Genomic DNA, 12,322 nt, shown 5'->3' with positions numbered 1-12,322 from the left:
CTACCGGATCCTACTTATAGTTCCCCGGTCTCAAGGAACGCTTTCTGCACAATGTTTACAACTCAATACCACAAATAAATGACAAAACAAACTGTTCGGGCGTTAATAATAAGCCTCTTCTGGCCCTTCGAAACTCGGATTGCATTGGTTCGGTGGTGCGCTGGAGGATCAATATTTCCCTACAGCTTGACTTTTCTTTCAATTCTTTCTATTTGACTGTTCCCGGAAGTGGTCTCGGGCGGCACATGACGCTCAGCTAAACGTTCGCGGATGGAGCAGTACGCTATCGATAGCGCTTGCTTTATTAATTGGCTTTCAATTATGCATGGAGTATTTCGGAGAAGAGGGACACAGGATTCAATTGCTTCCGGTAAGCTAGTTTTGCTTCTTAGAATGATTATCCACTTACTGAAATCGGGGAGTTTTATTGTAACTGACAAACTGTTTTATAGATAGTTACACTTTAAAACAATACTAAACTCTTTTTTTTCAAAGTTGATTCCAAACTGTTCCTCACCACTAGACTGAGAGAGAGAGATGGAAGAAAGGCACTCCTTTTTAGTTAATCTACCTTAAGCCGGTCATCGTGCCGTCGCTGACCGTTTCGCCGACCGTTTGTGCACTGCTGCACCGCACTGTCTGCCTAATCCTAACTCGTAAATGAAATAATACTATAAGCAACACAACCTCATCCGGCACGTCCGTGGGGCTATCTCGTGTCAGAGTTCTTGCCCGGTGCCGGAAGCCCGCCTAACACTGGAAGGGTCGCGCATACGGATGCACAAAATTAATACTTAAATATCTTTCTCCCGGCCCTGTACGGTGGACAGTTACCGGGACCCTGGAGTGTGTTTATCGGTATGGAATGTGGGTGTGTGTGTGTGTGTGCGGGGCAGTGGTGTGCCTGTTTCTGTTTGTTCCTGACACATCCCGTCCCCACACAAAGGTCACAAAGTGTAACTAGGAAGTGGGGAGTTTTTGAATTTTGTTCCTGACTACTACTTGCGCTACAATTCGTCCAGCAAATGCTTCTCCCCCCGGGGGCGGCGGAACTGCACGACCTCTCGCAATGCATGCGATGTAATAAAAGATGCATTTTTCACTTTTCAACATTCTTCCACGAACAGCAGCAGCAACAGCAGCAGGAATTCCGTGTGCTGTGCAACAACAAAAAATAGGGCAAGAAAAGAAAATGGCAGCTCGCAACAAACAAACACACACACTCGGTTTGTGGATGGGCAATTGGATTAGGGAAACGGTCCAAAGATAGAGAGCAAAGGGGACGAGCACAAGGAGCAACATGAAAATACAATCTCACAATCAAAACATCCAAACCCACAACGGATTGCTGCCGCCCGGACGTGACAACCTGATGACCTGATGTCCATGCGCGACTCCCGGGGAAAACAACCCCCCCCCCCCCCCCCCCCCCCCCGGGGTAGAGTAAAAAGCGAATATCGGTTACATTCTTGCCTTGCTGAGCGGCATTGTCACCGGGGCGAACATCCCGAGCGCAACCAGATCTCATCCTTTCTGCGCTCATCCCGGATGGGTTGAGGTTTTGTTGCCTCCATTTTGCTTGCTTGCTACGGAGAATAAAAACAGCTGCCAATGGTCAGTCAGTACTCCCGTCAGGAGCGGGAAATAGAAATGTAATAAAAAAAAGCAAACGTTGAAACCGGAAACTCGAAACCTTAAGCGGTACCACCCGGAAGAAGACTTTTCACTGCACAACCCGAAGGTCACCCCGATTTTGTGTAATCCATTAGCGGCGGAACCGCGCTTCTCCAATAACGGTTTACAGGCTTCCGAAGCTGGGGGAGGGGGAAACTTTTCACCTGGGACTGACACTAAAATGGAGTTTTGCTAATGCGTTTTCCGGTGCTTGTTTTTTTTGCAGGGAGCTCGCCCGTTTGCCAGTCTAGAGATAGTGACGCCTTGCGTCGGAAAGTAATAAATTAATGCCAAAACAACAAACAAGGAAAACAAAATCTACTAAAAGATACTTTAAGCTATCGAACTAAGGGACTACGAACGCAGCACTAAAGTATATAGGGGAGCTCTAAACATACAAAACAAAAAGCAAACCGAGAAGGTTAAAGTGATACGAAACAAAATAAAAAAACGTAACATACAACCAACGACGGTTACGGTAGCGCAAAATGCAGGAGGCACGATACAAATGCAAAAAAATGGTTGAGTTGCCGGTGTTGCTGTTGTGGTCGTCGCATCTGGTTAGCGCCTTCCCGCTAAGAGTAGAACGTCAGCACGGACGTCTGATTGCCCCGGACGAACAGGAAAGGGGGAAGGTCACGGCTTAACGCTTCCAGCCACGCCATGTAGAGCGGTGCGGATACGACGCCCTTCCGGGGCATCGGCAGCGTCATGACGACGAGGTCCGACTTGCTGGAGTGTTGCAGCAGATACTCGCGCAGATTCAGGTGCCGGTTCGTCTTGTCCTGCACCGCCAACAGTTCCGCCTTCGAGATGCACGAAGCTCCTGCTGGGAGAAAAAGGGGAAACCGAAATTAGCTCTCCGATTGCGTGGTTTTGTGTCCCGTGGTCAGATGCATTTGAACGTCCATTGTTTCAGCCCATTTTCCATTCCAAAGCTGAAAGGTGCAATCAGCTACTCGCCAAGATTTACCACACACACACTACCAGCCACGCCTCAGCGCGTAATGATGATGGGTTTAAAATGGCAAAGTTTTAATTGCCAACACCATATTCAAAAGCCATTCACTTTTGGACGTTTGACGCAGGGCATCCGGTCCGGTAGTGCCCAGTCCCAAGTGCAGATGACCACTCGATCCGTTCCGCCGTCCGCTCACCTGTGCTAGCGTCCGATGTGTCGTCCTTCGCGGTGAACTCCTTAATTAGTGCCTTGAAGAAGTCGGCCATCTCCTGGTTCGGTTTCTTCGTAACGTCCGGCAGGAGCTGCAGATCGGAGTAGTCGATGCGGAACTTTGCCAGCAGGCTCGCCATATTGCGCTGCTCGAACTCGAGCTCCGTTTTGCGGTTGGCGAGCGCAAAAACGCGCAGCTTGCACGAGCTCCAGTTGCGCCGGGTGCTGATGATGTACGGGAGCAGTAGCGTGAGGCCACCGTCATCGTACAGCCAGTACACGTCGATGATGCCCGTCTTCTTCTTCGAGGTGAACTGTGTCAGCTCGTCAAGCACCTCCTTCGGGAGTTCGGAACCACCCGGTCCACGGTACAGGAGCGAGGGATCGCCACGTTTCAGTGAACGTTGGCCCGTTTCCTGAAATTCAACAAAAAAGTGGGTCAAATACAGGCTAAGAGTACAGGGTTCGACTAGGTGAACATTGTAAAGCATCAGGTTGACTTACGGTTATCAGCTTCGCATTGATATCGATCGGATCGGGAGCGACTGAAATGGTTTTGCTCAAATCACTGGTGCTGCTTGCTAAAAGGATAAAAAGGCAACAGAATTAGCACCCATGAATGTATGTGCCAGATACGATTAATGCCTCAAAATGTCCTTCATTTACAATTTTGATGTGATGCAGAATTTCTAACCTCTAACATGCTTACTGCTGCTACACATCCACATCGTTATACTAGGTTCATCTCATGTTACGCATAGTTCTGTGGGTCGTACTTACTCTTCAGATTTTTCGAGTTCTTCTCGTTAACGTCTATCGTTTGGTCTAGAGGATGGCGATGGTCCGATGGGTCCGTGCGTACAGGCGTTCCAAGTGTGTGCAATTACATTCCACATTCCATACATCATTCCATAACAGTCATCATCATCATCATCATCATCATCATTCGGTACCGGCATCAGCAAATTGTGGCCCCCCTCGGCATCGGGAGGGTGAGTGCAGTGGTGCATGGGAGGCAACGTTCCGGGAGGTGTGCACATTGTTATATTAAATCAGGCAAGAATGGTGTAAGAGAGGGGTTGGGGTTTGGGGTTGGGGTTCGGGGGGTGTGGTTTGATTTGGTTTTTGGTCGGTTGGAGTTTATTGGTGCGTGACATGCAAAAAAGGCGGTAGGATAGGAAATAATTTTAAAGAATAAGAAAGATCAACGATAAAGCTGAGAAAGGTTCTTCGGGGCACAACAGCGCCGACCGTAACTTACCTTGCGAGACGTTGCGGCTGAGCGAATCGCAGCTACCGTGCAGGGAGCTCACTTTGTTATGGCCCAGCAGATCGTTGGTGCTGTCGTTCGCCACCAGCGTCCGCGGGTACTCCGAGATAAACTTCACCGTGTCCTCACCGAGCACCTGGGAGTAGTCGAACCCTTTGCCCACGCGCAGTATCGCCACCGATAAGTACATGTCGAGCGCCTTGTGCACCACATTGAAGTACTGCTCCAGCTCGCCCGATTCGCACCGGTCCCAGTCGCTCTTGAAGCCCATCAGCAGCACGTTCGGGCGCAGCTTCCCGATGCCGGACGCTTGCATGATGGCGCGCGCACCCGTCTCGAAATCGTTATCGTCGATCAGCGAGTAAAAGCCCTTCACCTTGTGCCGGCGGAACCATTCGCCGGCCTTTCTCTGCAGATGGTTGCGATACTTTTGCGAAACGTGCGTTTTGGTCACGTGGCCACAGACGAGCAGGGACAGCTTCTTGGTGAGCAGGTAGGCGAAGTTTACCAGCAGCGGACGCGCGCTTGGATGTCCGCCGAGTACCAATATCTGGGGCCGATAGTTCTTCACGTGCTCCTCGACATTGTTCAGCTGCTGCACCGAGAGCAGCGCGTTCTTGTACGTCTGTGCCTGCGTGGTGGAGCCCCAGTTTACGTCCGGCTTGCGGTACGACACGATCAGGTACAGTGAGAGCACGGCCGCGAATGTAATCAGTGCCGTTGGCCAGGATATCAGGAACATAACCGCAATGCAGAAAATAGCACCGAGTAGACTGAGCCACATGTTGTAATACTGAAAAAAAGGGGACCACCACACATTAGATGGAGCTCCAGGTTGATAAGCCACCGTCTTACCTTGAAGGTTGGTCGCCAGCCGACTGGCTTTGCCAAGCTGGCATGGAATGTGCTGAAGTTCACCAAACAGTAGGCCGCCAGGAAGAAGTTGGATATCAGCGGGGCAATCATGTTCAGATCGCCCACCAGAATTACCGCCACGGAGATGATGAATGTCAGGATGTAGCCGCGCACCGGTTCATTGTTTTTGCCGAATCCCTTACCGAACCAGCTTATCTTCGGGTACAGTTTGTCCTTGCACAACGCCTGGAACACTTTCGGAGCCGAAACGAGACTGGCCAGGGCGGACGAAAGCGTGGCGGCGAAACACCCGGCATAGATCAACGGCCCAAACACGGACACTAGCTCCATCACCTGGAAGGAGTTGTGTAGACCGTAGCTGCAGCTTTGCACCTCACAGTTGGAAAAGTCCCAGGTTCCGTTGACCACATCGGTCAGATTGCCGGTTGCATCGCGCAGCACCGTCGCACCAGCAATGATGGCCATACCGATGTACGAAGCGGACGTCAGCACAATCGCCAGAATCGTGCCCTTCGGAATGGAGGACGAAGGATCCTTCAGATCTCCGCTGATGTTGGCTCCCGCCAGAATTCCCGTCGCAGCAGGGAAGAAGATCGAAAACACGGAGAAGAAGTCGTGCTGCGTGCCTTTCACCACCCGGTACGCGGAGTTCATGTTCTCCATCATCACCGACGCGTTGAAGCCAACGAATCCGCGTGCCACATCCAAATCCGACTTCGGTCCCCACACTGATCCGACGCAAAAGTCCACGATGGCCACGAGCAGAATGATGAGCAGCACAATCTGTGCCTTCGCCTCCCATTCCATCCCCACGACCACAATGCACAGCAGCAGCACGATCGTAATGCAACCGATGATTCGCACATCGTTCACAGCCCCGTCCACTATCGCCAGCCCAAACGAGGCGAGCAGATCGATCATCGACTCGCAGAACCCGACCACGTACATGGCACAGGCGACCGCATTCGCGAGCGAGAAAATCAGCCCGATCGAGCCACCGAATTCGGGCCCCAGCGAGCGCGATATCATGTAGTACGTCCCGCCACCTTTAATCACACCGTTCGTACTGATGGCCGACATCGAGAGGGCCGTGATGGTGGTCACCACCGTGGTCATGACGATCAGCACCACGCCCTGCACGATGCCCGCCTGGCCGACGACCCAGCTCAGCCGCAGGAACAGCATAACGCCCCAGATGTTTAGCAGACAGCGCATCAGCACGCCCTTTATCCAGCCGAACTTTATTGCTCCATCCATCTCGGCCGGCTCGTGCACGGTTCCTCGGCGCATCGTTTCCTGTGCTCGAGAGACAGAGCAGACGAAAAAGCAGTATAGATTAGCGGCAGGATAACTCTAAGGATGGGTTTTTGGGGACCAGTGAATGGGAATGTTTCTCCGAAAGCTTTGAGTCGAAGTCATCTTGAAGCGTAATTTAAACCGGATGCCCCTTGTCCAGTGTGGTAGTCTCGGCCCTTTCGACTAAAAATACCATCGCTCGATTGGGCGTAGATCAAGTGGGAAGACATCGACAAACGTTCATTTCGGCCGTCAACCATTGCCTCAACCTCGAAACTCAATAAGAACTGTTGAGCTGGTCCAGTAATTGACCGTTCGATAACTACCACCGGCTGCCGGTTGCCGGCGTACGGACGTGGCACGTTGAGAGTTATCCGCTACCGCACCAGTACGGATTCAATTTTACGGTACAGGGGAAATTGAAAAGGAGCGCTTATCCAAGCAATTTCAAGACGTTTCCGGCCAAACCCGGAACGGACGCGAGCAGCATTCCTTCGCTACTGAAATCAATTTGCCAGCGGTGACGTACCAGCAATGACGCAACAAGGTGTAAATGCTGCAGGTATATACTCTACCCCTCATTCTCTTCTCCACACCACCACCGCACCGCGGACCCCGTAAAAACGGTCCATTAAAAACGATACTGCCAATGTACGAAATTAAATTCCCGTGTGCGGATTGCATACCTTGCAGGCGCGAAAGCATAGCGATTGCATTTTTCCGCATCACACACAACACACACACACACAGCTTCACATATCGGGGCGTCGTCGCGCACACCGTATCCGGTGATACTGTTCTGGGCTAAATTAATGTTTTTCCCCAGCTTCTCATTTCCAAGCTTTATTTTTCCGGCGTGTTTGTATCCCTCTTTTGATAGTGAACGATCCGTATCCATTAAAGGACTTTGCTGGAAAATTCATTATGTCACCTTTTTAATACCTTCAACTGGGAGAGTGTTGTTTGCGACGTACTTCAACGGCGTGCAAAAAGTGTGCATTTCATTTGCAACCCAGCACATCATCACATCACGCCATCACTAGTTTCCCAATCAAATGCTTCCGTTTGATTGGTATTAATTGGAAACGTCTCCTGCACAGCCACACAGTGTTGCGTAAAAATGTGCAGCAGTCTGTATTAATTAACCTTCAGCGCAACTCCCCTCCCGTCTGGCTGTCCTCGCCCTAAAAACGCACACACACCAAAAAACCCCACTCCGTCCCGGGTTTCGAACATCCAGCAAAGGGCGCCGCCAGCCGGAGTTGGAAACAGAATAATGGCACTAAACGAATCCATTTGATCAATTAACCGGCTAGCTTTGACCCTTCGGAGGGGTGGGCAAATTAAATAAATTAATCAACTCTATGTCTTCCGCTTTACTTCGACGGTGCCTAGAACTTCAAGACAGATTTCGACTTTGCGGCAATCGGATTTCCTAACCGGGTCAGATGTATGGAACAGAAGAAAAAATACCTTATTTGTGATGGATGCATCGTGTAGCTCATCCAGCGTAGGCCTCTGGTTGCCTTGGAACGACAGAATGTTGCGATAATTGTCCATCCGGGGTAGGGCTTCCCGTGTGAAGTGTCTGCAAACGTAAACACACCGAGTTAGTGATGCCAATCATCGTTAGAGAATTTATAATTTATTCAAGGTAAACATGATAAACAACGACCCTGTCTCTCACTCGCTCTTTCGATGGTTTCAATTTCTGCGAACTTAACCTGTATTTAGATATGTGTACTTAAACGGCTACGATTTGAATTTTACCCAAAAGGTGGAGAACGTTTCGCTTACTGGGAATCGTAATCAATCTGCCCGAACTTTTCCAGGCCGTTTCCTTCCGGTTCCTTTTTAAACGCACGTTTCGCGCCGGGGGAAAGCACAAGTTTCCTGGTTGGTGATCCTTAAGGTGCTTCAGTGATACGTGACCCGATTTGCCCCGCAGCAAAATACTCGGAACGATGCCCGGGCGACCATTCGTTTCGCCACGAGCTTTGGAGATGATTAAAGGAACCTTTTTCGGATGCCTCTATTCACCACCGCCTCTGTTCTGCTTGGGACATTCGCCCGAAGAAGAAAAAAAAACAAGCTCCATACTCACCGGAAGCTTCTTGCGTAGCGATTTTCATCGATCAGATTGTCCTCCTCGTCGTCGTTCGAGTCCGATTCGCCACCCTCGACGTTGAAGCGCGTCGAGGGCTTGCGCTGGCGCGGCTGCTCCGGATCCCGGTCGCCGCCCGTCCGGAAGCTGCTGCGGAGCGACTGCAGCCGGGAGGTGCGCCGCTTGACCATCTCCTCCGGGAAGACGTCGTCCTCGGTGACCGGTTCGGCGGCGGCCGTCCCGTTGCCGGTACCGTGGGCGGCCGTCGGGTCGTCATGATTGACAAGGTTAACCTGGAACCGGTTCACCGACTGATTGCGCGGCAACGCATTCATTTCCACGTCGTTCGCGCCACCACCACCTTTCGGATCTGTCATTTTCTGTGTGCTGGGGAGCGGTCGGCGTTACAGATTACCGCAGCGGAGTGCGGCCAGCGGAAGTATCGCAGCACAGAACGGCCGAACGTTGTTGTGGTTGCTGTGGCGAGTTGGTGGTCCTTGTTTTTACCGGGAGCCGACGTTCCTGTTGTTGAAGATTGTTTATCACTGGGTGAGCGATGAGCGCCACTGGGGACACACTAACAGCAGAACGGGAGAGAAAAGAGCAACATAAGTAGGTACAAGTTAACATCCACACCCATTGGTGAAGGTCTCTCGGATGCAACACAGCAATGGCTACATTTTTCGATTCCAGCAACATTCTCAACAGGCCTCCCCGCTCGAAACAAGTGTACGTCGTTACTGCGGCAACCCCTGATTTCTAGCGAAGGCAGAGAGACACATCCTGGAATTGCGATGCGTATTTTGTATTGACCTTTTTTCCACCGAGAATCCCTCCAAATCAAGAAAATAACAGCATCTTCCCAGAACCCAAGGGGATGGATTGCATTATTGTTTACGTCGGCCAATCGGCCAGGCCGTGGATTGCTGGTAGATAATTCCAACCCCATATGCCCAGGGCAATCTATATTTATCGCACATAATTTGTTTCACAGAATTTAACGCACAACGAGAAGGAGAAGGAGCAAAACAGACGCATGGACTATAATTCGTTGACACTTAACGTGCGTGCGTGCTATTTTCGTCCTAATTCCTCAGGTCCTGCTTCTTCTTCTCGGTTCAGGATTCGTGACCAGGAATAGTTTGGCTCGATTTACGTACTTTGGTGTAAGAAGCTCCACCACCCCATCGATAAGCCTATTTGTGTCCATAACTCTGTCCGACTGTTATCAATCAATCACGTCATGTGGACGTTCACCTTCAAAGACCGTCCTTCGACGTTCGGTTAGTTGTATTGGGTGTTTATCGAACGGAACCTGCTCTCGATATGGCACGTGCCCGTGTCCTGGAAGGCGATTAAGATATCCAAGGATCTATGTGCTCGAAATGAAATTATATGCATGCGGCCTAAAGTACCGAGTACAGCCGAAGCTACAATCGTTGGTGAAGTTCCATGATCCGTGTAAATATTGGTAAGGGCCCCTGTTTGTTCACACAGCTTAGCACGGAACTTCGATAGGCCGTTCTAAATGCAGAGACACATAGAAAACCAAACAATCCTCGACCATCCAACACGCACAATGTATCGGATGCGTTTCGAGGCCGGACACCGGTTGCAACAACAAAAAAATACACATGATTGATGGCAACTCGGCTTTCCACACTGTTGACAGGAAACTGTCCACATGCTACCCATCATCACAGCGCCGTCTGCAAACATTTCCAACCCAACTTTCAATGTGTCTGACGCCATATTTCAATGATTCATTTATCTATTTTTCATCCGAGTTGCGGTACCGTTCAGGACACGCTATGAAAGCCCAGCCCGCCCGTATCCTTTTATCCGTTGGGCTCCCGCACTCGACAGAATTAGAATCCCAGAGCAAAACAAAAGCAGTGGGCAGGAAAGCTCAAGTGCCTCTCCGTTCGACGGTTTCAGGTCGACAGAGGGACTGGAAACTTCGCTCATTATCGGGACCACAAATTACGGGGATCTTCCGTTCTTTTGGATGTGGGAGGCTTTCCCCCATTTGGGTTTTTGAAGTTGATGAGATTTTTCAATTAAATTAAATTGCTCTTTGTCGAAGCAGCAACAAGCGGAAGGAGGAATTGATTTCGGTGCAAAATAATGCTAATGCCCGGGCCCTCAAACGTTGGGACCGTTTTCTACGTGGGTGTGGTGTTTCTCCACTTCACAGCCCCCCCCCCCCCCATTCCATTCTCTTCAGCTGCCGATTGTATCCTTCCACTAAACGGTGCACTAACGGCAACCAATACCTGGACAACGATTTTGCGTAACACGTTACCATATCCGGAGCTGAATCCTGAATTTGCTGAAGCCGAAAAACAATGCCACATGTGTTTCGGCTAAAAGCGGCTAGTCCTCTGGGCGTTTTGCCGGTTTTGTTTGACTATTGGGCAACACTCACACGGATCCGATTCGGTGGGACGTTTGAGCCCGTGTAATCCAATCCGAAATCGTCGCCAAAATAGAAGGACACTCGGCCTGTGGCGAATTGTTGCGGATTGTTTGCTTCGATGGCTACCTTCGACGAACTAGGGGGGTGTTGGGGAGGAGCGCTGCGTGTTGAGTTGAGTTGTGTTGTGGGGTTTTAATTTTTTTCCTCCATTTGCGGCTCAATGACCGAGCGGGGAACGTGTTGCTGGTTGAAAAAAACAATTCTACAGTGAATAATATTGATTGAGTAAATAGAAAGGGGATGAGTGCACTGGTCCTGTTAGCGTTAAGGGTTTAAAAATGTATTTCTAACCAATTCTGAAAGTTTTAATCGAAAAAATAAATCGCAAACAAAAACGCTTTTGGGGATCTATTTCTAGCTCATCTTAATTCGACGATGGTGGAACCCAGTGATAGAGACGATGTGACGAAATGACGTCACGAATATGACAATGAATGACAATCCCCTCGGTTCACATTTGCAAACAGCCAACAGCCAATCAATCACCGGCAGGTGTATGCTGCATCGATCTGGTGCCGGCTGGCCAGAGCCAATGCAGAATCGGGTTGCTTATCAGCCACCGGTGTCAAAGTCAAAGTATCAGACAAAACCGAAACGAGAGTCATCTGAGCAGTAGATGACATAAGTCCGAGGGTGAACAAAATGAATGCTATAATGAACGCTTCATTTCGTGCATGAATGCATTCTTTCGCTGTTTCACGTAAAAATAAAAAAAACCTGGAAAATCTTCTTCCGAACTATTTTGCTAATGAATAATGCTTGGAATGATATCCATTCACAAAACCAAAACGTTCCATCGAACATTCATTTCGATGTAAATATTTGCAATCCTTCCCTTTCTGGAGAAGGCCCCCTTTTCTTTACGCTCGTTTTACAATAAGCATCTCCCGGAACAAGAACCAGGCGCAAAAACTGTTCACGTGCGTCACGCTGCCATACTTTGTTTGCACACATCCCTGCGATCCCAACACTTTCTCCTCCATGTGAGAAGCTCATTGATCTTGGCCATTACGGGCAACAAGTTTCCCTCCGCCCGAAATCGTGAAACGCAATTGATTAAGCAATTGATTTTGCGTACTAACCATCGTCCTGTTTGAAGCTGTGAGTACCTTTAAATTAACGAATTCCACACCCAATAATCCTCCCGCTCCGTCCGGTATATGTCGCATTGGGCCCGGCTGTACCGTCATCACGTTGCCTGTAGGCCAACGTTTTGTCTCTGTTTTGTTGTTCGAACAATCGTTCCAACACTCGGATATTTTACCATTTCACCCGAACTGACCGAACGGCACGCATTCGGTACGCGGCATTGATTAAATTTTAAATTGATTCGGAAAATGTGCGTGCGTGTGTGTGTGTGTGTGAGCGTGGGCCAATAATATTTTGGTGCTCTGTTTTTACACACTGTGGCGTTGTGTAATCGCGACGAGTGCCACCACCGATGCTTTTACT

At 49.8% G+C, this 12,322-nt stretch overlaps 1 protein-coding gene across 6 annotated transcripts in view; it reads right to left on the bottom strand.

The window, feature by feature from the left end:
- Window positions 1-356: 356 nt before the first annotated feature.
- The window catches only part of LOC118505695 (bumetanide-sensitive sodium-(potassium)-chloride cotransporter), a 29,079-nt gene continuing 17,113 nt past the window's right edge, over window positions 357-12,322 (bottom strand). For 3 of the 6 annotated variants that reach the window (XM_036041835.1, XM_036041836.1, XM_036041838.1), the window contains 8 exons: window positions 8,392-8,968; window positions 7,761-7,875; window positions 4,971-6,287; window positions 4,107-4,908; window positions 3,626-3,670; window positions 3,350-3,426; window positions 2,832-3,261; window positions 357-2,503 (listed from right to left, as the gene is read on the bottom strand). In XM_036041835.1, coding sequence (XP_035897728.1) covers window positions 2,250-2,503; window positions 2,832-3,261; window positions 3,350-3,426; window positions 3,626-3,670; window positions 4,107-4,908; window positions 4,971-6,287; window positions 7,761-7,875; window positions 8,392-8,768 — 3,417 coding nt within the window. In that variant the 5' untranslated portion in view covers window positions 8,769-8,968 and the 3' untranslated portion in view covers window positions 357-2,249. Of the gene's footprint in view, window positions 2,504-2,831; window positions 3,262-3,349; window positions 3,427-3,625; window positions 3,671-4,106; window positions 4,909-4,970; window positions 6,288-7,760; window positions 7,876-8,391; window positions 8,969-10,819; window positions 11,054-12,322 lie in introns of all 6 variants that reach the window. The other 3 variants (XM_036041837.1, XM_036041839.1, XM_036041840.1) reach the window with 3 other exon arrangements.

This window comes from Anopheles stephensi, chromosome 2 (assembly GCF_013141755.1).
Source record: "Anopheles stephensi strain Indian chromosome 2, UCI_ANSTEP_V1.0, whole genome shotgun sequence".
Classification (NCBI taxonomy): domain Eukaryota; kingdom Metazoa; phylum Arthropoda; class Insecta; order Diptera; family Culicidae; genus Anopheles; species Anopheles stephensi.
This window is presented reverse-complemented; position numbering and strand designations above follow the sequence as displayed.